Source organism: Pyrus communis, chromosome 9, assembly GCF_041283825.1.
Source record: "Pyrus communis isolate YQ-2024b chromosome 9, ASM4128382v1, whole genome shotgun sequence".
NCBI lineage: Eukaryota > Viridiplantae > Streptophyta > Magnoliopsida > Rosales > Rosaceae > Pyrus > Pyrus communis.
This window is the reverse complement of record NC_142573.1, coordinates 25,907,652-25,935,147: the sequence shown is the minus strand read 5'-3', so window position 1 is coordinate 25,935,147 and position 27,496 is coordinate 25,907,652. Positions and strand designations below refer to the sequence as shown.

Here is a 27,496-nt window from a genome sequence, read left to right as displayed (position 1 = left end):
TAAGAATCTAAGTGACTGTTGGATCAGTAATCTAGTTGGTTTGGGACGAAAATGTAGTGGTATGGTTGGTTGTCCTCCGACAAACGAACCCAACCACATCAGTCGACAGATTCTCACATGTTACTGGAAATATTTCACTGAAATCTATAACACCCATCACTTGATAATCATGAGTGTTGTAGACTTGTAAGATGTTATCCCATAAACTAAAAGATTATATCTCACTAAAGTAACAGATGATTCTGTACTGCTACTAGTGTACAAGATGAGAGAGAAAAACTCAGGTGATGGATGCTCGAGAGAGTTTTTGACACGCCTCGATCCCGATATTCCCCGAATACCAGGATAGGCACGTGTTGGCCAACACCCGAAGGTGACAAAAGTCATTTATTGAGTGTAAATACTGAAAACAAAGGGTAGATAATGCTTATAAATATAAAAGAATAAAGAATGTGCATTTAAGTAACGTGTTCAGAGTATACAACTAACTAGAACACTAAAATAAATAATATAAAATTGAATGAATAAAAGAATGGGTCTTACGCCGAGAGGACTTGAAGATGCCGATGCGGAAGTGCCTTGGCGTTGGGATTGTTTGCCTCGATTCTAAGTTCTGAAGGGAGCACAAAACAAACATGAGTGGACTAAATTGATATATATATATATAATAAAACAGTTATCAACGTACCAACCCCCAGGTTTTATGAAAACACACACACACACATATATATATATATATATATATATATATATCATGATAAACATAGGTTTTTTGAAGCCTAGCATGTCGTGCAATGTCTCAAATCATAACTTGTATATATAATAATCACTAGTGAATGTCCGATAACCCCCAGGCCCCATGCCGACTCCTTGTCTCTAAGCAGACAGTCAGAGGAAAATACACTTCGAGCCCTATGCCTACTCCTCGTCTTTGAGCAGACAATTAGAGGAAAATATACTTCAGCCCCCATGTCGGCTCCTTGTCCCTCTGCTAAATAGCCAGATGAAACACACTTCAGGCCCTATGCCAACACCAAACCATTGCCCGGGAAAGACTGGAATCTATCCTTACGTCTCGTTGCGGAAAGGGCCACTAAGTAAGTACAAAACTAGTGAACATACATATATTGAAAAGCAACTTCATAGTATAAAGTCATCCATCATCTATACTATAAAGAGGTGTTCTAAACATGTTTTAAATATCATATCGTCATCAATTGGACATTCTATAAGAACACAGGTTATAGGAAAAATAATAATAATTCAAAATAGCATCAGTAAGTATGTTATCTTATAAAACGTTTCATAGAACATAATTGTTAAATCATGCTTTTCATATATGCATTTCTACTATTAAAACATGCATTTTTAGAAGGGATCCACTCACCGTACACCGTTGGTGCAAAGCCGTACCAAAAAGGAATAATGGAATCACTGCTATTAATTACACCTATTCACACAGAGGGTACCTTCAGTCAAACTCTACTCAAACAATTGAATTTGGGAAAATAGACTTCAAAAACGGGTCCAAAATCTCGAAATTAGCCTAGGAGGGGTCCCACTCGAAAACCCAAAAAGTCAACCGTCAAAGTCAACGTTGATTGGTCAAAGTCGATGTCAACGCTGACCGTTGAACGGGTCAAAGTCAACGGATCCGGGTCAAGGATTTTTGGGTTGGACCGGGTTGGGTTTAAGGGGTTTGGATCTAATGGGTTTTGAGGTTTAAATAAATGGGTTTAGGATTAACGGGCTGAAGACCTTAAAAGGAAATGGCCCAAAGGCCTTTAACAAATAATTTAAAACAAAACAAAATAATAAAAAGGACTTGGGCTTGGGTCTGAAACGGGCCTTAGGCTGAAGGCCTAGCCCAGCAGCCATTTGAGTTTTTATAAAACTTAATAAATAGATTAAAGGATTTAGGTTGGGTTTAAAAGGATAACGGGCCTAAGGCCCTAGGTTTGGTACGGCCCAAAGGGCCTGGTTCAAAAGGATTTGGGCTAGAAAACCCGGCCTAAGTTCAAACCATGGGTCGCCGGACCCAATCGAAGGAGAACGCCGGATTCCGGTCGAAAAATTCCCGAGCTCCAATGGAGCTCAAAACTCAACCAAAACATGTCATTCAATATATCAAATTGAAGCCCCGAAAGTAAGGAATCAAGATGTACCCTTGGTTCTCGTCATCGTGGCCGGAGTTGGCCGGAAAACGGCTTGGAAGCCACGGGTATCCGCCGGAAACTGGGTAAGATTCAAATGGATATAACTTCTTCAATACTCAACGAAATTGGATGAAACGAAAAGGAAAGTTGTAGTACTCGGCGAAACGAAGAGTTTGATACCTTGCACACCGGCCAACTCGCCGTGGGTTGGCCGGAAATTACCTCGAAAGAGGCGGTGCTCGCCAAAAAACTGGGAAAATGTCTCCGAGGTGGTTTCTTCGTGGTTTGACGTCCAAAACACAACCACGGGGTTAGAAAAGAACTATAGGGATGAAAAGAGAAGCATTTGGAGTGTTTCGAGGCTTACCCAAAACGTAAGGACGAGGAACTCACCGGAGTTTCTCTGTGCTCCATAGAGACGAAGAGAGAGAGAGAGATGAGTCCACGGGGACACAAAACAGAGGTGGGCCCCTTGGGCACACGATTTAAGATCCAAAAACAATTTTAAAAAGGAAAGTATCTTGCAAACTTAGTGAAAATACAAAAATATTTTTTTTATTCCGTAAATCTCGGGACAGGTTGTTATAGTTTTTGAGTCAATCAATCACTAAAATCAATATTCACTGAGTTTATAATTTAGTTGGTTAAGATAATTTATTCCTCTAAGTGAGAAGGGAAACTCTCTTGAAACCATTATATTATCCCAATGTCACCACCAATCCAAGATAATTGTCATATATTCAACTAGTAATCATTCGTCTGTTCGCCACCACATAGTGTCTCTGATTTCAAGAGAGAAGCTCTCTTAACTGAGTTCCCGAGTTCAAGTCTATCTTTAAATATTCTTTGCATAAAGAAAAATCACTAAAACCAACTTTTAATTTCTCAGAAACAATCAATGACATAAAAATAAAGTTATTGAAAAATTGATCAAAACGATTATTTTTCAAATTATCACGTCGTTATCAATTGAAACTTCCTAGTATTGCTCGACAGCTCGGAGCATCACTAAGAAGAATAAGTACTCTATTCTTGCATTATTTGTTTCTTTTTCTACCAAGGGTCCATTTAGATGGCTTGAAATTTCAAATTACACTGAATTTTCCTAACTTGTTGAAAATTTGACTTAAAAATAACGCAACTCTTCATTGCACTCTCCACTATAAATTTCAGCTGTTCTTTAATCCAATTATTCTACAAATTAAACAAGATCAAGCAACTGTTTATTAAGTATCTACTAAGCTATGAAAATCAGACAAGCTGCAATTGTATGCTCCTCTCTTCCCCTTGTGGGCATTATTTTACGCCTCTGCTTCCCATCTCTGCAAGAGGCACTTTCGATTTCTGGAGACAAGGCGAAGAAAGAAGCTGAGGATCAAAATGTCGATGTTGCTTTTGATCCAAGTAACGCAATAGCCCAGATGCATTTCCGGCAACTTCAGCACTTAAGAACAGCTTGATCATAATGTTGTTGAGTGCCCATATTAATCAAGGGTAAGATTTTTAATGGAGAACTCTTCTTTTTGTGTTTTACTTGTTCTTGCTTATAAAGCGTGGATTAGTAACAATTTCCTACAAATTAGAATCAATTTGTGGTTCTAAAAAGCTGGGGAAATTTTATGCTTGGTATGAAGGGTGGTTTTTTGTTAATATCCAAAGTTAAGGCAAAAACGAAATGAAGAGAAAAAAACATGTAGAAGGAATTTGACTCACTCGAGTTGGGGGATCTTTGGTGATCATTTGACCATGGTTTAGAATTGGAGGTTACAGTGCTAATATATAATTTATGCTCGATTCTTGTTTGCCCACCCACCTTATATTCGCACTCCGCGAATAAAATTCTAAAAGAAAGATTGAAGGCAGAAACATGAAATTCAGACAATAGGACAATTAGTTGGTGAAATTAACTGAATAACATCTTCTCTTAAAATTAATTTTTTTTCAAAAACTTACACTTTGGCCCCTCGCGTTCAAAACATTCAGGCTCAATTGTATATGTGCTTCATAGACAACATTCATCTGTGAAAAGGTGCCCTCAAAGAGATTGAAGACCGTTTGATAACTATTTCGTTTTTACATTTTGTGTTGAGATATATATGAGAAACGTATATGGGAGAAAGGAGAGATGAAGGAGGGTGATGGGAAAGAGGGAAAGAAATAAAGAATGAACAAAAGAAGAATCTCGAAAGTGAAAACAATTCAACAAAGATTTTTGTTTCTTATACATCTTTGCTCACCATCCTTCATCCACTCTTCATTATGCATGAAATAAAAACATAATGCTTAAGTGGTTTTGTGAAGACTAATTGATTGTTTTGGTGCCAAATAGGGATTTTTATCACAATCGTCACCATGATTTGCGAAAAATGTATGTTTACTCCTTTGTGTTTCAAATCGATTAATGTCTTTTATGAATGTTTACGGCACAACAATCAGAGAGAACAATTTTATTGAAAACAAAATAAAGAACACTATACAAGATAAAAATATCAACAGTTTAATAAAACAAAATTTGAACAATGAATTGTAATGAACTTTTTTGAGCATATAGAGGCTTGTGGACTTGTCATTTCTAATATTTGAACTTCAAACATCTCACCACAAATGAAGAAAAATACTACTAAATCGTAATATTAAGTGACAATTAAAACCATGTTAATTTTAATGATAAAACAAATGTTCATTTCCTAAGAAATATGGGTATTTCCTAAAGTGAGTGCCCAAAAAGAATCTGTTCATACTTGATACCCTCATGTAGATGATGTCTAAAATACCCATATCGCATGCTCACCTCACACAAGCCTCAAAGGAAAGAATTGGCTGGTAAAACTTGTAATTATTTCTCAGCAGGAGGAGCATTATCATAAATTTGCTCACACTTCATTTCAAGTGGGAAAATTGTATACCTGAAAGCTCAGAAGGCATAGCCTGAAAGTTATAACAGACAAATGCCCACTCTATAACAAACTTCTTCAGGTCATTATTGATTTTTCAAGAACGCAGAGTCTTGGAGGAGAGAAAGAGAGAGTTAGAGAGAGAGAGAGAGGGAGGGAGAACTAATAGAGAGAGAGAGAGAGAGTTAGAGGGAGAGCTAAAGCTGGAAGCTTGAAACTTGAAGTGATCACCATGTCAATCCCAATCCTTGAAGCTTCCAAGAAGAAGATGCAAAGGCCAAAGATTTTTGGGATGCATTCATTCTGTGATCTTGGTTGCCCGATCAGTCCGATTATACCCTTTGTTACTCGAACAAATAATAACAAGTTATGTCTGCACCAATATAGGTCATGGATTTGGAACAGGAAATATCTTCATCATCTTTTGTTACACGAACAAACAATAACAAGAAGTTGAGGTTCATGGATAGGAAATATTTCCAACAAAGTCTCCGTTGTAGCCAAATGAGGAAAACAGATTACTGAATAATTGATTTTTCTTTTTATCTGTAGATGAAAAAGAAGCAAAAGAAAATAGGTTAACATCGCTTGCGAATGGCCTAATGAACATTCCTATACATAACACCTTGTACTTACAGTTATCATAATAAGTTGATACGAAATTTCTGTTGTAACATGCATATAAAATGCACCTGAAGAAGTGCACGGTATACCCTTTCCACCCATGGGAAAGCAAAGAAGGAAGAAGACCTGGAATCGTGATATGGGTCTCGAGTACCATTGGAGAGCTCATCAGAATAGCAGGAGAACAACTAGAGTTTTCATCGAGTGGTTCTAGTATAATATTAATAGAAGAGGCAGGTAAATTCTTGATGTGGATTTGATAAATGATGGTTAGAAGCTGTATTTGGTCAGTGAGACCCATTTTACATAAACATTTTGGTCATTCCATAGTTTTATTTTGTATAGTTCTTGTATCAGTTTGTAAAACATCTACATTAGGTGTAAGCATAACGACTGAAACGCCTCGTTTTTGGGTTAATTTCCAACAGAGAACGAAAGAGTGAAATATAAAGACAACATTTGATTCTTTCGTTACTAAGTGAATTCTGAATTTTAAGAATCTAAGCCACTGTTGGATAAATGATCTTGTTGGTTTGGGACGAAAATGTAATGGTATGGTTGGTTGTCCTCTGACAAACGAACCCAACCACATTAGCCGAGAGATTCTCACATGTCATTGGAAATATATTACTGAAATCTACGACACTCATCATGTGACAGTCATGTGTGTTGTAAACTTGTAAGATGTTATCCCACAAACTAAAGGATTTTATGTCACTAAAATAACATATGATTATGCACTACTACTAGTGTATACGATGAGAGAGAACAACTCAGGTGATGGATGCACAGGGTTTATAGCTCAATTGTTTAAGATAATTTATTCCTTTACTTGAGGATAAAAACTTCTTGAACCTGCTATATTGTTCCAATGTCAGCGCATGTCATAGATGATTGTAATATATTCAAATAGTGAACAATGATTGTAATATGTTCAAATAGTAATCATCTGTCTGTTAGTCACAGCATAATATCACTGATTTTAAGAGAATCTCTCCCAACCGAGTTCCCAAGTTCAAGTCTTTCCTTAAATAGTCTTTGCATGCAAAAAAGTCACTAAAATCAACTTGTAATTTCTCAGAAACAATCAACGACGTACAAAAAAAGTTAATAGAAATTGGCCAAAACGACTATTTTTCAAATTATTGCATCATTATCAATTGAAACTACCTATTCTTGCTTGACAACTGTGAGCGTCACTAAGAAGAATAAATACTCTATTAGTGCATTCTTTGTTTCTTTTTCTACTAAGGGTCCATTTGGGTGGCTTGAAATTTCAAATTACATAGAATTCTCCCAACTTGCTTACCGCGTGAATTCTCCCAACTTGCTTATCACGTTTGTCACTTTCTTGTCACGTCGTTAAACTGACATAAAAATAACGCAACTTTTCACTACACTCTCTGCTATAAATTTACCAAACATGATACCACATAATTTCCAAGTTAAGTTGTTCTTTAACTCTTTACTATCTAAGCTATGAATACCATACAAGCTGCAATTATATGCTCATCTCTTCCCCTTGTTGGCACTCTTGTTCGCATCTTTTTCTTGTCTCTACAAGACGCGCTTTTGATTTCTGGAGACAATGCGAAGAAAGAAGCTGAGGATCGAAATGTTGTTATTGCTTCTGATCCAAGTAACGCAATAGCCTAGATGCACTTCCGGCAACTTCAGCACTTAAGAACAGCTTGATCATACTGTTGTTGAGTGCCCGTACTAGTCAAGGGTACAATTTTTAGGGAAGATCTCTTCTTTTTGTGTTTTACTTGTTCATGCTTATAACGCATAGATTAGTAACAATTTCCTACAAATTAGAATCAATCAGTGGTTCTAAAAAGCTGGGGAAATTTTATGCATGGTATAAAGGGTGGTTTATATTTTAATATCTGAAGTTAAGGAAAAAACAAAATGAAGAGAAAAAAACATATGTGGAAGGAATTTGACTCACTTGAGTTGGGGATCTCTTGTGATCATTTGACCATGATTCAGAATTGGAGGTTATAGTGCTAATATTTCATGCTCAAGTCCTATTTTTTTATGCACCTTATATTCACACACTGAACGAATTCTAAAAGAAAGATTGCAGGGAGAAACATGAAATTCAGAAGATAGGACAATTAGTTGGTAAAATTAACCTAATAACATCTTCACTTAGAATTTATTTATTTTAAAAAAACTTACACACTTTGGCCCCTCGCGTTCAAAACATTCAGGCTCATTTGAATATGTGCTTCATACACAAAATTCATTTGCAAAAAGGTGCTCTTCAAAGAGATTGAAGGTTGTTTGATAACTATTTCATTTTTACATTTTGTATTGAGATATATATGAGAAAAGTATATGGGAGAAAAGTATAGAAGAAAAAGTATATAGCAGAAATGAGAGATGAAGGAGGGTGATGGTAGAGAGGGAAAGAAATAAAGAATCAACGAAAACAAAATCTCCCAAAAGTGAAAAAAATTCAACAAAGTTTTTTTTGGATTTTTAACTTTAGTTTTCATTATATGCACCTTTCCCTTTACATTTCTTATACATCTCTGCTCATCATCCTTCATCCACTCTTCTTTATGCATGAAATAAAAACATGATGTTGAAGTGGTTTCGTGAAGACCAATTGAATGTTTTGGTGCCAAATAAGGATTTTAATCACAATCGTCACTATGATTTGCGAAAAATGTACGTTTAGTTCTTTGTGTTTCAAATTGATTAATGTCTTTTATGAATGTTGGTGGAACAACAATCAGAGCAAACAATTTTATTGAAAACAAAATAAAGAACATTATACAAGATAAAAATATCAACAATTTAATAAAATGAAATTCGAACAATGAATTTGTAATGAACTAACATTTTTGTGCATCCAGAGGCTTGCAGACTCATCATTTTTGATATTTGAAATTCAGACATCTCGTCATAAATGAAGAAGAATGCTATTAAACCGTAATATTAAATGACAACTTATAAACACGGGTATTTCCCAAAGTGAGTGCCCAAAAAGAATCTGTTCATACTTGATACCCTCATGTGGATGATGTCTAAAATACCTAAATGACTAAAATACCCATATCAGATGATCACCTCACACAAGCATCAAAGGAAAGAATGGGCTGGTAAAACTTGTAATTATTTCTCAGTAGGAGGAGCATTATTGTAAATCTGCTTACACTCCATTTCGAGCGGGAAAATTGTTTACCGAGAGCTCAAAAGGCAGGTCCCGAAAGTTGTAACAGACAAACGCCCCCTCTATAACAAACTTCTTCAGGTCGTTATTGATTTCTTCAGGTCGTTATTGATTTTTCAAGAACGCAGAATCTTGGGGGAGAGAGAAGGAGAGAGTTAGAGAGAGAGGGAGAGCTAAAGCTGGAAGCTTGAAACTTGAAGTGATCACCATGTCAATCCCAATCCTTGAAGCTTGCAAGAAGAAGAAGCGAAGGCCAAAGATTTTCGGGTTGCAAACATTCTGCGATCCCGGTTGCCCGATCAGTCTGATTGGTCCGTTTCGCGACAACATTCGAGTCTTCCTTCAAGAATGTGCCGAGCGTGAAGATTACACTGTGCGGGGAATGCCGATTTGGTGCACTCTTCTTGTGCACGACAATAGAAGCTTGGTTGTCCCTCTTTACACCATTGAAGAGGACGTCAAGACCTCTGAAGAACCCTTCTGTGACCAATGCCGATGCACAGGTTAAAACCCCAATTTCTTTTTCGTATAATTTGATCGTTTCTTTGATTTCTGAATTGGGTTTCTGCAAACTTCTGTTTAGGGTCAGGAATTGGTCGTTGGTGTTCCAAGATTTGCTTATATTTCTTCAATTCCTTGTTTCTTTCAAGTGGGTTCGGCTAAAGAACTCGACTTTCTCTGTTGAATTGTGATTTTTTCTTTGATTTCTGAATTGGGTTTTTCTTTCTTCAAGTGGGGTCTGCTATAGAACTCGAATTTGTGTACTGTAATGTGATCGTTTCTTTGATTTCTGGATTGGGTTTCTTGAGTTCTTTCTCTTAGGGGTATAAATTGGTCAAATTTGTTTTAAGAATTGCTTATCTTTAGCTTTGTTCCCCGGTTTTCCGATTGGGGTTCTGCTACTTTGATGTTGAAAAGTTTGGTTGAAAAATTTGATGCTGGTTGCTGGACGTAGTTGTTGGATTCTGCAGAATGGTGAATGCAGAACCTGGACCATTTCTAACTTCTTCCTTCTTGGAAAGGAAGATAAGTTAGAAAATTTGTCTCCCTATATACTCTAGAAACAATTCCTAATGCTGTCATTTCACCATGTTAATTGAGTTACATTTTTCCTAGAAACCAATGCCATGACTTACAGATTTCTTATCCAATTAGGGATTGTCGTGGTTAATGTAAGTCAAATTGAGCGTATTAGTAACTAAATGAACTTACTACTATCTTTAGCTTTGTGCCTTGGTTTTCCAAGTGGGGTTTTTGCTACTTTGCTGTTGGATTTTGGAATTGGATGTTGGTTAAAGTTTATGGTTGAAAAACTGGATGTTTGTTGCTAGATGTAGGTGGAATCTGCGGAATGCAGAACCTGGAAAATGTCTACACACTTTCCTTCTTGGAAAGTAACCTAAGTTAGACAATTGGTTTCCCACCCTATAATAATTCTTAATTCTGTCGTTCCGTTATGGTAATTGAGTTGCAGTTCCCTTTCCTAGAAACGAATGCAATGACATTGATTTCTTTATCCAAGTAGAGTATTATTACAATTAAATTAAATGTACTAGTAACTAAACGAACAACTTGCTGCTTGGCCGGCTGTTCTTAAACGGGAAATTATGAAGACAACAATTTAGCTTTGTTCCTCGGTTTTTCGATTGGGGTTTCTACTACTTTGGTGTTCGATTTGGATATTTGTTGAAATTTTTTATGTTGGTTGCTGGATGTAGTTACTGGATTCTGCAGAATGCATAATCCGGAAAATTTGTAACTACTTCCTTCTTGGAAAGGAACCAAAGTTAGAAAATTGGTTATGGATTTCTCAGACAAGTAGAGTATTGTTACGGTTAATATAAGTCAAACTAATGTACTAGTAACTAAATGAACAATGTGCTACTTATCTTTAGCTGAGTTCCTCAGTTTTCGAGTGGGGTTTCTGCTACTTTGGTGTTGGATTTTGGAATTGGATGTTGGTTGAACATAGCATAGCAAGTTGCTGGATTAAATTGTTGGAATGCAGAATTCAGAAAATTTGTAACTCTTCCTTTTTGGAATGGAACCATAGAAAATTTGTAATTCTTCCCTAATTCTGTCGTTTGATTTCTTTAACTGAGTAGAGGATTTTTACCATTAGTATAACTCCAATCTAATGTACTACTAATTCACACAGAAATGGCTACTAGGCTGGCTTTTCCCTAAACAAGAAATCATGAAAGGAAAATAATTTAGCTTCTCAGGTCTGCTAGTTGATTGTGCTGTACCAGTGTCATACCAGCTTCTGAGTTCTGCAATCATAACATGTTGTGTTTGTTTAGGTTGGAGCAATCACTTTGTATCGAAGAGAAAGTACCATATGATAATCCCAGTGGAGGATGAGTGGCATAAACCTCTGGATAATGGTATCCTCAATCTTCCTACTCACCTCTTGCATGGCTTAATCCACTGTAATGGGTTTGCTCACTTGGTCTGCATCAATGGACTTGAAGGGGGTTCTAAGCATCTCTATGGCAGAGAGATCATGGATCTTTGGGACAGAATTTGCACTAATCTTCGAACCAGGTAACCCCACATTTCTTGATTTTGAAATTACATTATTGAAATCAGTGACTTGGTTTTGATATTTTCTTCCCTTTGCCAGGAAAATCTCCGTTGAGGATGCCTCTAAGAAACGTTCAATGGATCTACGCCTTCTTCATGGTGTTGCTTATGGACATTCTTGGTTTGGTAGATGGGGTTACCGATTCTGCCATGGCAGTTTCGGTGTGACAGCACACAATTATGAACGAGCAATAGAGATTCTCAGCTCTTTAGCACTTGAAAGGATCCTTCAAGATTTTATTGACATGGACGGGTGCGAAGAACTGAAACAGATAATCCGCTACTACAGAAATTTGAGTGAAACAAAATTGGTCACAATCAAGGATCTTCTCCGGTTTATGCTAACTGTCAAGTCCAGTGTTCCTGGACAGAAGAAGTCATTAATGGGTCCTGCTGAAGTTTCATCTTTCATTGTAAAATCTGCAACCAAAGCAACTCTCCAGGTCAAGCCCTCAATGAAGGAAAAGTCTGCAAAGTGCAGGAAGTTCAGTACCATTCTTGCTCACATGGATAGCAGATGGCCTACAAGAAGACTAGAGTTTGCAGCGGATGTGATTGTGAATGCATTGCAAGAAAAGAAAGAGAGTGGTCATGGTGGGATGACCCGGCAAGATGTGCGAGATGCAGCTCGCTTACATATTGGAGATACTGGCCTTTTGGATTATGTGCTGAAATCAATGAATAATGTGATAGTTGGGAATCACATTGTGTGTCGTGCAGTGAACCCAGCAACTCGGATTTTGGAGTATACAGTTCATGATCTTGCAGATGGGGTTAAGGTCTCGGAACCTGGGAAAGAGATAGTTGCTCAGTCTTTTCAATCAGCAACTCTATTTCCTGGAATTGATGTATACAATGATGTGCTTTATCTATATGAGCACGTGCTGTTGGGATACCCAGAATCAGAGCTAATGGATTTGGCTACTCGAGCAGTATTGGACGCCAAGCACTTCGTGAAGGAATGTCCATTTCGGGATGATGAAGAGCAGTGGTTGACATTCTTTTGCCAACTCTTGCCCAGCTCGACTGATAAGGAAATCGAATTCAAGAGGGGGATGCCGCCTGGTGAAGTAGTAGTTATGCCACTGCATGCAACAATTGGAGAGCTAAAGCGAGCAGCTGAGAGTGCACTGAGAGATACTTATTGTATCACAGAACGGTTTGTGGTCATGGGAATCGAAGGCTTAGAAGAAATGGATGATATGGAGGTACTTTTTGGAGTAGCTGAATCGGGAGCAGAAGTTGGTGTGAGAGGAAGCGGGATAGATTTAGACACGCCGCTGAGGTATGAAGGCGGATCAGACACTTGGATGGTGAGATGTGAGTGCGGGGCTAGAGATGATGACGGGGAGAGGATGGTGGCATGTGACATCTGCGAAGTGTGGCAACATACACGCTGCTGTGGAATTGAGGATGCTGACACTGTTCCACCGCTGTTTGTGTGCTCTGCCTGTTGTGTTTCGCTGGTGCCTCCTAGAATTGAACCCTGTCTCAGGTTCGACTGCTCTGATGCTTTTTCCATTTGCTGCAGACACTGAACAAGGACTGGGATTGGGGTTGGGGTACTAATGCAAATGATTTGTGCTGATTACTAGCAGCCTAGGAATGACAATGCATAAAGGTTTGCGAATATTCTTGTTCCTTCGATAATAGTAACTGTAAATGTCATACTGAAATTCAGTCTTTCAGACAGATAAGTGAACTAATAAAGAAATGTTCAGAGTCTTGCTCATCTATGCGTCTCTCTCTGTCTCTCTGTCTCTCTTTCTCTCTCACTAACTCACACACACGCACAGTTGCATGGTCTGGCGAATGCTGCAACATGATAAAATGCAGAATGATGTTCCGATGGCATGCACGAAGTTCTTTGAGAAACCTTGCATCCTGACTTAATATGAGAGAGTGAAGAAAGACCTGAAAAACAAGAAGCAGGCTTTACTCAGAAAATTTAGTGTTTAATTACTGAAATGACCACAAAGAGTGAGTACTTTCGTTTTTAAGTATCAAGCAAGTGAACTGACCTAAGGCTTTAATAAAAGGGGGCTCTGGATGGTTTTCTCTTTCTTTTGGATAAACTTCTTTCAGGTTTCGGAACTCTCTTATGCTGCTTAGAAGGCTGGATGAAAAGAAATGGGGGAACTGAAGCACTGGCCTTTGTTGAAAATGCTTTGACCTGAAGTTTTAGGCGGTAACTTTAGACAAATTCAATTGAAGGAAAAATGAAATCAGTATAAATTTAAATATAAAATGTAATGCAGTCAGAGAATTTCCTTGCAAATAATACTGCAATATCGATTGACATCTGGTTCGAGTAGTCTTCTTTTACAAATCTCACAGCAACCTTCATTTTTGTCCGAGTCATTTTTTGATTTAGAGCGGGGAAGTGGAGTCTGAGATAGAACCAATTGTTTGTTGGATCTATATGGCTGAAAAACCGACGAAAAGAAGAAACAGATGAAAAAGGAAAACACATTAAAGAATTCGGCAAGAAGGAAAACACATTGAAGAATGTAGTAAAGAAGGAAAACACATGAATGAATTAATGTACCTGAATTTGGGAACAATCAATATGCTTTTTCATGGCATCAAGTGCGACAGCACCCTGATAGACATATCGGTAAATTTTCAATGTTTGGTGATAGCGATGATAACCCAACGCAATGCAGTACTGGCAGGCTGCTGTGTTACAATCAACACAGTATATGTTCCTTTCATTCTTGGGTATATTATGACCTGGACAGTTATCGAAAAAGATTATTTTTACAAATGAATCGAGCCATTTGGGCTTTTGATTTCCATTCTGAACTTCCTGTTTGCTTAAAATTTGTTCCCTCATCAAGTTTCCATCCCTTGAGCCGCTTGAAACTTCAACTACTTCCCTGCTTTCATTAAGAAAACAGTTTACCTACAAAACAAGGTTTTGGGACGAAAAGCATTGTCAGGCAAAGACACAGCTGCAACATCTTTTGTCACCAATGCCTCGATTGCTCACTGGCATTGCAAAAGAAGAGCAGCAATCAGATTTTCTACCCTAGAGTGTCAGGATGTGGGTGAAGACACTTCATCCATTTACGACGAGAGGTCTCATTCACCCTTAATAAAGTATGAAGTTACTTAATGCAAAATGCAACAAAAATAGAGACAACGAGACAATGGTACAAACCACAGCAACCAAAATGAAAAACTAACCAAAAAGATACGAAGGAAGCCCGGGTCATCACTAGGCAACAGTAGCAAGAGCACAACATGAGGGACATCATGCCAAACCATGAAGCACCTAATCTCAAATTGATTATGTAGTAAACGACATTACTACTCTTGCGATTAACGTGGTAGATCCAGAATTTGTCCGAGGGGTCGACATACATGTAAAATTTCACAAAATTATTTACGTTAGTTGTACTATAGTACTGTCAATCTATGATCCCAAAAATTGACATACAGCAATAGAATGAAGTATGCATCCCAAGATACAAAAATCGCGGCCAAGATATGAACTAAAAGTTCTGGAGGGAAAAAAATTTTGTTTCATCACCAAAGGAGTGATATGTCATCAAGTATTGTTAGAGTGAAATCGCTTTCTATCAATGAAAATAATTATAGCAACAATTACGCGTTTAGGGACTACTATTGGCACTCCACTAAAAAGGCGACTGAAGCCAACAAGGCTCCCCGCTTTGCAAGAGTTGTGGGAGGAACGTCTATCGTATGCAACTTTACCCTTGTTTAGCAAAGAGGTTGTTTTCACGACTCAAACCCTTGACCTTTTGGTTACAAAGGAGCAACATATTTCTTTTGCGCTAAGGTTCGCCCACTACTATTGGCACTCTACCCCATAGGGAAATTTTTATTTTTTATTTGTTATTTTTTTAGTTTAGGAGTTAATGTTGGCTTTTCTTGAATGTTAATAACAATTTCCTACTTTTTTTTTTAAGAAAACATCGACGGAATAACAATTTCCTACTTTGTAATAGTCAAATAAGTGTTTCAAATATTTATGAAAAAATTATAACCCATTTGCATCGGTATATATTATGTGCTAATTAGGTTTTCCTAACCAAACTCTTCAGCACATACTTGTCCCCACTTATGATTAATTTATCTTCACCATACAAAATCATATGATCAGAACTGTTCACTCTCTTTATCATCAACTAAAGATCATATCTCTAAAATGAATATTTTTGCAGATGTGACTTTTAGATGATGAAAAAGAGAATGAACGGTTCTAATTATGATATTTGTACGGTGAAGATAGATTAATCATAAGTGGTAGGACAAGTGGTCTCCCAATAGCCAATAGGAGAACATAAGTATTAACCTTACAACAAAACAGATGGATGCATTCTCGTGCTATATTTTGGCGAAAACAAAGTTGTCTAAAAAATCATTAGTTCTTAATAAACTCTACTTATACAGATAAGTAAGAACCTTAAATCATCTAAAGTCTAACTTAAGATCTCTCAAGAACTCTCTTAATGGTCAAATTAGTTGCCATTTGGGTATAAACCTAAAAGTAGTAGGCTTAGAGCTTGAATGCCATTTGGGTATAAACCTAAAAGTAGTAGGCTTAGAGCTTGAATGATGTTGTAGCTTCAATGGTGGATGATTGGGGTATTTATAACGTTGATTGGAGGGTCCTTATAGGGGTTGTAAACCCTAACCCGGGTGTAATCCAATTACAAGAGGAAATCTAGGAAGATTTCTCCTTATTTGATTTGAGTTTGGATTACTTGGAGTACGATCCAAGTCACATTCAATGGGTCTAAATTGCATAATTCTAAAACTAACGGCTAATTCGAACTTGAAAAAACTTAATGACGCTGAATGTGGTGCTGAAGAACTAAAGAAAGATGGAATCTATCATTTGAGTAGTAACACTAATTATTAGGTGTGCTTCTTGGTCTTGAGTTTGAGGCATGAAGTTAGTAAAAATATGAGTGATTTTTTGGTTGAAAGCTTTGGAAAGACCTGTGCCATTTGATTGTCGCCTATGTTAGGCTGAAAAGCCTTTAGCCTTTCTAAGCCTCACTGAGATTTGTTCTACCCTTCCAGGCACAAGATACCTCAAGCTTCGGCGAATAAAAAAAGAAGAGAAAAGAATGGTAACGACTTGAATGATATGAACATAGCTTCTCATCCTCCTCTCATCCTTTTCTGAAGTCTGATTAGATTTGATTGAAACTATAAGTCTTAGGTAAATGTTGTTAGGATGCATGTACGTAGCAAATCTTTTGGTAATAATGCGGACATAATTCTAAAAAAAGCGTTGTATAGCCGAGTAAAGAACTGGTCTGCCTAGGCCTTCTATTGGAAATCAAGAGATTTAAAGATATTGAAATCATGATTTTTGAAGAAAGGAATTAAATTATGTAGAAATTGAAGGACATGAATCAAAGTTTCTTAAAAATAAAATATTTACGTAAAATTAAATGTGACTCGCGTCAAAACTAGGAACAAAGTTACAGCCTAATGAAAGATGAAGTGCTTGAATGAGGTAAACTACTACGAATCTTATGATGACAATCTAAATGCTGGTTGACGCTACTCGTACTTGCAATCTGTAGAAGTTCGTCATTTTGGATGCTTGGTATTCATAGGGTTCGATTTTGTCCAATTTCGGCTGGCCATGATTTGGTTTGGCCGAAGCTTGTTTGGAGAAATCTTACTGAAACTAAATAAATCGAGGTCTAATGTTATGCTTTTCGATCTTCCATCCTTTTGTGGCCACAGTCTAGTCACTTAGGGTGTCTGCATAGTATCATATCCATCTCGGCTGGCCATGATTTGGCCTGGCTGAGGCTTTTTGCATAAATCATACTGATTTAGCTGAAATTGAATAAATTGAGGTCTGACACTATGCTTTTAAAACTTTCCTCCTTTTATGGCCATTGCCTGCTCACTTAGATTGTCTGCACCGTATATCCCATTTGCACAGTCGTATCCCATTTCGACTGGCCATGATTTGGCCTGGATGAAGATTGTTTGGAGAAATCCTACTTATTTAGCTGAAATTGAATAGATTTAGGTTTAACGCTATGCTTTTTAATCACCGTCCTTTGTGACCACAATTTGTTCACTCAGATTGTCTGGATATTGACGTCATCTATCATATCCCATTTCGGCTGGCCATGATTTGGCCCGGATAAAGATTGTGTAGAGAAATCTTACTTATCCAGTTGAAGCTGAATAAATTGAGGTATGACACTATGCTTTTTAATCTTCTTTCCTTTTTGTGACCACAGTTTGTTCACTCAGATTGTCTGCATATTGACATGATCTATCATCCCATTCTGGCTAGACATGATTTGGACCGGTGGACGATTGTTTGGAGAAATCTGACTTATCCAGTCGAAGTTGAATAAATTGAGGTACGACACTATGTTTTTTTAATCATCCTTCCTTTTTGTGACAATAATCCGTTCAGTTAGATTGTCTGCACATTAACATCATCTCTCATACCCCATTTCGGCTGGCCATGATTTGGCCCGGCTGAAGATTGTTTGGAGAAATCTGACTTATCCAGCTGAAGCTGGAATAAATTGAGGTCTGACACTATGCTTTTTAATCTTTCCTCTTTTTTGTGACTACAGTCTGTTCACACAGATTGTCAGCACATTGACGTCATCTATCATTCGGCTGGCCATGATTTGGCATGACTGGAGCTTGTTTGGAAAAAACTTACTTACTCAACTGAAACTGAATAAATTGAGGTCTAACATCATGCTTTCTCATATTCCCTCATTTTGTGACCAGTCTGTTCGCTCAGATTGTCTGCACAATTATGTCATCTATTATGTAGATTTCTTTCCAAAATTTGACTCTTAGGCCCTGTTTAGTACGCCGTATATAGTACCGGATAGGACTATTAATATAGAGACGGGTGTTTAGCACTCTCTCATATTATTGGACCGGACTAATTTAATCTGATCCACTTATTTTATACGGCATATACCCTCTTAGCAAACCAGTCCAAAATGGGCGTATTAATTAGTCGGTTCCCTTTCTTCTCTCTTGCGCGAACTGGGCACTCTCTCTTGCCGTCCCCGCCGCTTGCTCCATCTCCTTCTCTCGCCAGCTGTGTTCTCCCCGTCTCATCTGGCAAGCTCTGTTCTCTCCATCTCCTCTTGGTGGCTCTATTCTCCCTATCACCTTTGTTATTTGATAACACCCACAGAGAGACAACTCGCACCACCACCGCGCAAATTCGGAATGATTTCATCTGGGTTTTAGAACCTTGATTAGGAATCGATAATAGGATTTGAAAATTCGGAAAGGTTTCATACGAGTTTTACGATTCAGAAAGATTTCTTCTGGATTTAAGATTTCATCTGGGTTTTTAATTTCTTTAATTTCTTGGTTTTAAGATTCCATCTGCTTGATGGTGTTTTCAAGCCTCTTTGGGCCAAGAACAGGTAAGGAAATGAGGGTGTTTGTGGGTAAATACTTATATTTGTTCATCGTTAGATTAGATCTAGCGGTGGTTGACCAACATTAGTGTTCGTTTTGTTATTTATCTGGTAGTGTTTGTTTTGGTAATTACATGAACGCAATGTTAACAATAGCTATGGAATCTGAAAGATCAGGAAAGACTAGAGAGAGAAAGAGAGAAAGCTCAGAAAGAGAGAGAGAGAGCTGTAACTGAACTTTATTCCTTCAGTTCTATACTATTACAAGAGATATTTTTCATTATAAATACATGTCAACCTATCTATCTCAACTCATATAATCCAGTGACACATGTCTTAATCTTGACCACTAATATACTCTAACATTCCCCCTCAATCTTATGACTTAGGTAAACCAAGCATAAGATTGGAACAATGAGTGGTAAACAATGGGGAACATAAGCCTTTGGTGAAAATATCGGCAAATTGAGCTTGGGAAGCAACAAATTGCAGAGATATAACACCTTGTTGAACCTTTTCCCGCACAAAATGACAATCCACTTCGATGTGTTTGGCTTTAGAATGCAAAACCGGATTTGTAGCCAAAGCCATAGCAGAGACATTGTCACAATGTAAACTGGGAGGAGAGGAAATGTCAAGATGAAGATCCTTCAAAAGTTGTTGAAGCCAAACAACTTCGGCAGTGGTAGTGGCCATAGCCCTGTATTCAGCCTCTGTCGATGACCGGCTAACAGTATGTTGTTTCTTAGAGCTCCAAGAAATGGGATTGGAGCCTAAAAAGACAACAAAACCTGTAGTAGACCGCCGATCGTTGGGATCACCAGCCCAATCAGCATCTGTGTAAGCGCGTAAGCACAGAGAACCAGGTTGAAAAAAGACACCCCAGCCGATAGTACCACGGAGATATCGAAGAATCCGCTTGACAGCAACATAATGAGAGTCCAGAGGAGAATGCATAAATTGGCACACTTGATTCACAGAATAGGCAATATCAGGCCGTGTAAAGGTTAACTATTGAAGAGCTCCGACAATGCTCCTGTAATGTGTGGGATCGGAATAACTAGGACTGCCATGAGTGAGAAGTTTCTGATTAGGATGACAGGGTGTTAGACATGGTTTACACTCAAGCATATTCGTCCGTTGCAACAGATCATTAACATATTTAGACTGATGCACAAATAAGCCCGAGGAGTGATAGTCAATTTGCAAGCCAAGAAAATAGTGAAGAATCCCCAAATCCTTCATGTCAAACTCTGTGGTTAACTGAGAGATAACAGACTGAACACAAGCATCACTATCACCAGTAAGTATGATGTCGTCCACATATAACAATAACACAACCATATTGATACCATTATGGTGAACAAACATGGAAGGATCGGCATAAGAAGACTTAAACCCCAATGAAAGTAAGAAGGTGGTGAACCTGTCATTCCAAGCTCGGGGAGCTTGTTTGAGTCCATAAAGTGACCTTTGTAATTTGCAAACATAGTCGGGATGATCCTTGTTAACAAAACCCTGTGGCTGGGACATATACACCTCCTCCTCAAGAAAGCCATGTAAAAAGGCATTCTTGACATCAAGTTGTTTCAGTTTCTATCCCTGAGTGGCTGCGAGAGAGAGAATAAGGCGCACAGTAGTAGGCTTCACCACCGGACTGAATGTTTCGTAATAATCCAACCCAGCCTCTTGAGAAAAACCCTTGGCCACCAAACGAGCCTTATATCGAGCAACTGACCCATCAGGATGTCGTTTGACTTTGTATATCCATTTACAACCCACCAAATTTTTATGGGATGGCAATGGAACAAGATTCCAGGTATGTTGCTGTAGTAATGCATCCATTTCCTCCTGCATAGCAAGCTGCCACTGTGGAGACTTAGAAGCTGCAGAGTAAGACGTTGGTTCTTTAACAGAATCAAGATGAATTGTAGTATGATACACCTTCTTCTTCTTAGAAATCCCCGATTTAGACCGTGTCTGCATAAGATGGAAATTCTGAGAAGTCAAAGGAACAAGTTGTAATTCCGGAGCTTGAGAAGTAGTAGTATCTGGATGCAAGTCTGAAACCATAGGAGGTTGAGACAGAGGAGTAGGTGGATGTAAGGATGAACCCACGGCATAATTTGTGACTGAACCAGAGATATCCGTCGATGTGGAGACAAGATCACCTTGATTGAGAATAAGAGACTCAGTAATTGGACTAGAAGTATGGGAAGATGCAGGAACAATGGCCCGAGGTAAGAGAGTGTGATTTAAGGAAGGATGCTCAAAAGAGTGTGAATGAAGACCAGAGAGTGGAACACCTGAGGACAAAGGTGAAGTAGACTGTAGATGATGAAGGTTAGTGGAACCAGGAAACTGACTTTCATCAAGCAGGACATGTCTAGACACAATTAACTTGTGATCGTTGACAGAGTAACAAATATAACCTTTATACTGAGAGGCATACCCCAAAAAAATACAAACAGTGGTTTTTGGATCAAGTTTAGTTGTTCTATAGGGTTTCAAAGAAGGAAAACAAGTACAACCAAAAATGCGTAAGTGAGCAAGTTGAGGAGGTGATTTATGCAAGACTTCAAAGGGAGACTTCATGAGTAAAGTGGAGGTTGGCATCCTATTTATAAGATAGGTTGCAGTGGCACAGGCATGATACCAGAACCTATAAGGTAAGGAAGCTTGCTGTAAGAGAGTAATGGCAGTCTCAACAACATGCCTGTTTTTCCTCTCAGCTAACCCATTCTGCTCAGGAGTATAAGGACAAGACTTTTGATGGGTAATACCCTTTTCCCGAAGAAAAGACTGAAAAGAAGCACCAATATATTCCCCACCCTCATCACTCTGAAGAATTTTAATATGAGCATCAAAAGAATTCAATACAAAGGAATGAAATTGCACAAAAAGACCAAAGACAACAGCTTTATTGATGAGTGGAAAAATCCATGTATACCTAGTACATTCATCTACGAAAGAGACATAGTATCTATACCCCTCAACGGACATACAAGGTGCAGGTCCCCATACATCGGAATGTATAACTGCAAAAGGAAGTGCAGATTTGGAAGCATAGGAAGGAAAAGGAAGTTTTGTAAACTTTCCTTCCAAACAGGGAGTACAAGGCTGAGGTGGTGCAGTACAATGGAAAGGCATGGCAGACTTACTAAGAGCTAGCTTAACTATGTGATTCGTAGGATGACCCAAGCGACAGTGCCACAATGAAGAAGACACCTTTTGACCAAGAAATGCTGCTGGTAAGACCTTTGATTTTGGAAGCACAGGAAGAGGATAAACGGCATGATTACTCAGTCCTTGGAACAATATTCTCTCAGTGATCTTGTCCTGTATACAGAGAGAAAACTCATCAATGATACATCGACAATTATTATCTTTGCATAATTGATGCATAGACAATAAATGTTGAGACAAACGAGGAACATGCAATACAGATTGAAGTTTAAAATTATGAGACTTGGTTGGAAGGTTAGAATTGCCAATATGAGCAATAAGCAAACCTTCACCACTAGCACCAGTGACAGTATCCGCATGAAGATAAGGAGAGGCCATCTGAAGATTAGAAATATCAGAGGTCATGTGATGAGCACCGGAGTCAAGAAGCCAAAACTCTTGTTGAGGTGCAGAAGGAGTGGGAGTGGCTTGAGCTGTCATAGCCACAGGAGAAGAAGAAGAAGAACCACTCATGCCAGAGGACTGACCACTGAAATGCATGCCAGAGGACTGACCAGGGAAATTCATAGACTGGTGTGAGGCCGAAGGCTATTGAGGATGAAACTGTGGAAAGGGTGGTTGATAATATTGCTGAGATGACTAATATCCCGGAGCTGAAGAATTATTTCTGTCAAAGCAGGTTGCAGCCGTATGCCCCACTCTATGGCAAATCTGACACCCATGTTGAAAACAATTGATAGCAGAGTGACCCTTTTTATCACATATTTGGCATTTCTGCAATGGTTGATAACTCTGTGGAGAGAGCATTTGTTGTTGTGGTCCTGATACTGAATGGAAAGGAGGCTGAGGTGAAAACTGATTTCCACCAAAGGACAACTGTTGTGGAAACTGGCCTTGATTACCCTGATAAAACTTCTTGCCTTTGCCTTTGTGTTTGAAATTATTCCCTCTGAAATTATTGTATGTACCGGAACCACTTTGGGAGACAAAAGCCAAGGGTCCAGGAAAAGGAAGTTGTTGAAACTGAGGATAGGGTAATTGTTGCTGTGAAAAAGGTTGTGAGAAAGGAATAGGGAAAAACTGAGGAGGTTGTTGAAGAGGCATATAGGAATATTGTGACTGAGAGCCAACATAGCTGCTAGATGAACCATCCTTAGTACCAGAAATACCTCCAGTGTCATACGCAGATGAAGACTTATGAGCCAACATAGCAGACATAAGAGGAACTTGCTTAGTGACTTCATTCAACGTATCTTCTTCAGCTTTCAATTGAGACCGCAATTCTTTTAGAGAGACCAATGTTTCTCGTCCACGAATGACAGACTTAATAGTGTTATACTCAGGAGGTAACCCCCGCAATGCAACAATAGCAATGTCTTCATCAGAAATAACAACCCCAACAGCAGCTAAATGATCCCTAGCATCTTTAATCCTCTGAAGATATGCATCAATGGATTCAGGACCCTTCCTAATATTCTGAAGATCAATCTTCATTTGAACAATACTCGTCCGAGTCATATTTGCAAATCTTTCTCGAAGACTAGTCCACATTTCCTTAGAACTCTTACACCCAATAACACATGATAAAGCAGCAGTTGACAGGGTAGCAGTAATAAGCGTCATTAAAGCCTTATCATGTATCTTCCAGACATCATAAGCATCAGAATTCAACTCAGTCTTATCAGGACATACAACAGATCCATCAAGAAAACCAAAAATGCCATTTCCTTCCAGCAATAACTCCATTTGAAAATTCCAAGTCACATAGTTAGAATCATCAAGTTTGACAGTGACAGTATTACCCACAGTGGGAATGAGAGACGAAATTGGGGATTGAGTAAGAGCTAATTAAGCAGTTGTAACCATTGTTTAACCAGAAAACACCACAAAGCAAGTAACGCAAATATACAAAATGCACACTCAGAAGCAATCCACAAATGACGCTACAAGCGCAGAAACCAAAATTCCACAATCTAGGGTTTCAGACAATACGGGATCAAGATTATCAAGATCGCAATAACACTTCAGTAGATATGAGAAGAAACAAGATCACCTTCCTGAAGCTCAAAGATGAAAGAATACAGCCGCCGGCGATGAATCGACGAACTCCAGAAGAGAGAGTTCGCGACGCAATCGACAATCAATCACACCAGCAACCTTCAACAACCGACACCAACGACGAGCAATAACGCTAATCAACAACAAACGACGAACGACGAGAACAACACAACAATGCGGAAGCAGAGGATCGTCAATCAATGGTGTTACCCTTGATCGGCTATGATACCATGTTAACAATAGCTATGGAATCTGAAAGATCAGGAAAGACTAGAGAGAGAAAGAGAGAAAGCTCAGAAAGAGAGAGAGAGCTGTAACTGAACTTTATTCCTTCAGTTCTATACTATTACAAGAGATATTTTTCATTATAAATACATGTCAACCTATCTATCTCAACTCATATAATTCAGTGACACATGTCTTAATCTTGACCACTAATATACTCTAACACGCAATAGCCCATCTAGACAGTAGTGATATTGTCAATTGTATCACAAAAGATCGGATTAATGGTTATTTAAGTTACAGTATTTTGTCGACTTATTCATTTTAAACCTTCATTGTTTATCTTTTTTTTTTAGCTGAAGTTTAAGATATTCGACAATCCTAAAAGTAAGACTAATCTTCAGTTGGGCCTTGAAAGGCTAAATGCATTTGATAGCCATCTCTGACTACAATGATTTTGTCAGATTCGTGCCTAGAATCCAAAACCAAGAAACATCCCTAACTTTGAAATTCTACCACATCTCCATAGGAGCACTTGTGGTGGTTGCATTCATCTTGTTGTAAACCATAACAAATGTTGGCATGTAATGGCTTCATGTGCAAGATACATTTGATTTACTCAGAGTGGCGGCTGCCAATCATACGTGGTCTACTCACCCAGTCGGGTGGAATGGGTGCGGTTGCTCTCTCTTAAGATATTCAAGGGAGTACCCTCTTTGTCGGAGGGTAGAAATGTCAATTTGACTAATGGATTTTATTTATCTATTTATTTATTTTTTTTATAATCCTAATCGCTCTAGCAACTTTCCCTATACGCCTATCCCTACGTATTGTTATCCGTGACAACTTTCCCTTGTGTCTCCTTGTAGTCAAACCGTTACCATAAAAATTGTAGACACAGTGCACATAAGTTATATAGTTTACCACTTAAGAAATAATTTCATTGTATGATAAAATACCTATAAAACAGAAAGAAAAACATAACTACGAGGAATCAAGTTTTTAGCAAAATATACAAGTTCAAAAAACACAAGTAGCTAGAGATGCCAAATTGATTTCAACAAATTTTGGGAAATTAGCTCAAGAATTTCCCTTTTTAATTATTAACTCGGTCATTTTAGCGCAAACATAACAAAACTAGCCACATTCAACCAAAAACAATTTTATTTTGCTAAAAAAACCAAAAATTAAATTATATGCTGGTTAATTCATCGCGAAAACTCGACCAAAACTTTTTCATAGCAAATATAGACCACAAGTTTTTATTTGAAAGTGAAAACGGTATATTGATACAAAATAAAATTATATTGGGTCTTCGATGAGGCCATTCTGAATATACACCACAAATTGAATTGGAAAAAAAAAAAATTCAATACACATGCATAAGAACAATTATCAAGGAAAACAATTATGGATATATAGAGAATAAATATTTGATTAAATTTAACTATGTGCAAGAAATTAAACCAAAAGGAAATGGAATTATTCTTAATTCGTGGTCCCGTACCTGAAGATGTCTTTTCTTTTGAGGAAGTGCCTCAGGTCTTAATTTAGAGTAAGATGAACTCATCCTTCACTGAAATCAAGTTGAAATTGTAAAAGATTTGGTGTATGATTCAAGAATGAGAGGAGAATTTGAGAAGAGGTTAAACAATTAGTAAAGAAGGATCTACATACCATATGGATATAACAGCTTCTTTTTACTTTTTTTGTTGACTGATCGATGAAATTGAGAATGTGTAATCTGTGACATTGTGACAAACATTTATTGAGATTGTTAAGGAAATTGTTGTATTAATACGTGGCAAACATTCATTTAATGAGTAACGCCAGCGCGACTATCCATAGATTTCAATAGATTCTTATGAATACAGCCAAAAAAGTTGCATGTTTTTCTTCTTTTCCAGGTTGGATTTAACTTACTTTCCTTTCAAAAAATAAGAAAAATATTTATGATGCATCTTTTTTATTATCTTTCTATATGCCAAATTACCAATACATGTGAGTGTACGCCAGGGAGCTGCCATAGACGAGGACAAAATCGTAAATTCATGAATATTCAGAGGAGTACTTAATTTGGACGTAAATATGACGATTTCGGGCAATTTGGCATCTTGTCTGACATTCATGCATTTCTCGAGAAATGTGGCCACATCTTGTCTAATATTTTTAGACGAATGCTAAACTGATCATGTATTTGTATCATTTTTCTGATAAAGATGTAGCTCATCAACATATGCGAATCTCATCTCAACTATAAAGATGGTAAAAATTCTTTTCAAACACATAAAATATATACTAGGAAATGGGGTTTGAAGTTTGCTTAGTTTTAGTTCGTAGTCCCGAACTGCTGCTGCTTGGCTTTCAATGGCAAGATTCACGCGGGTTTTACTAGAAAATTGCCAAACATATACGCATGCAATGGTTATCTTATGATTTGATTGTTTTCCAAATGCATATTTTGTTAAAAAATAATCCAAATGCATATTGATCATGATTGAAAAGGATAATATTTGCCTACTCAAAGATGATTATGAGTTCACACTCAAAACTGTTCGTTACTGATTCATTGAACTTTGTGTTTATAATCAAAATTTTCACATTACAAATCATTCTATAAAGATCACCTCAGCAAAAAATAATTAAAACTAAGGTCATTTAGTCATCTAACTGTAAAAAACAAATGAATGGATTTGGTAAAAGTATTATGAACTGTCTATATATTTGCTACAATAGATTAACTAAACGATCTTACTCTTAATTCATTTTTTGCAGAGAAGATCATTACAACGTGATTCATAATATGAACGGTTCTGATCATAAGCACAAAACTCTATGATTCGAACTAGAAGAATTTTAAGTAGGAGTTCATACTCATCTTTGAGTAGATAAACATTGTTCAACTGAAAATCAAACAAAGTTAATAAGTGAGACTAAAATAGAGTAAATAAAAAATTGTAACAGACAAACATCTAAAAATCATGGTACCCAATTCAAAAGGAGGGGGTTGGAGCCCCCGCGCCTCCCTCTTTCTCCCACATCTCTCAACGCTACACGGGCCTGATCCCAGCAACCTAAGACCCAGGTCCACGCGCCCTAGCGCTAACTACCTTGGCCCAGCCGAGCTGCGCCACGCAGCAGCGCCCACGGTTGCCGTTTTTCATCACGTCCTCG

The 27,496-nt window shown here is 37.8% G+C and overlaps 1 protein-coding gene across 1 annotated transcript; it reads left to right on the top strand.

Moving 5' to 3' along the window:
* Nucleotides 1-8,939: 8,939 nt before the first annotated feature.
* On the top strand, nucleotides 8,940-13,176 carry MMD1 (RING/FYVE/PHD zinc finger superfamily protein). The gene is made up of 3 exons (XM_068480564.2): nucleotides 8,940-9,361; nucleotides 11,162-11,405; nucleotides 11,485-13,176. Exons 1-3 carry the CDS (start codon nucleotides 9,067-9,069, stop codon nucleotides 12,980-12,982), a joined length of 2,037 nt encoding a protein of 678 aa, XP_068336665.1. The 5' UTR covers nucleotides 8,940-9,066; the 3' UTR covers nucleotides 12,983-13,176.
* Nucleotides 13,177-27,496: the final 14,320 nt, after the last annotated feature.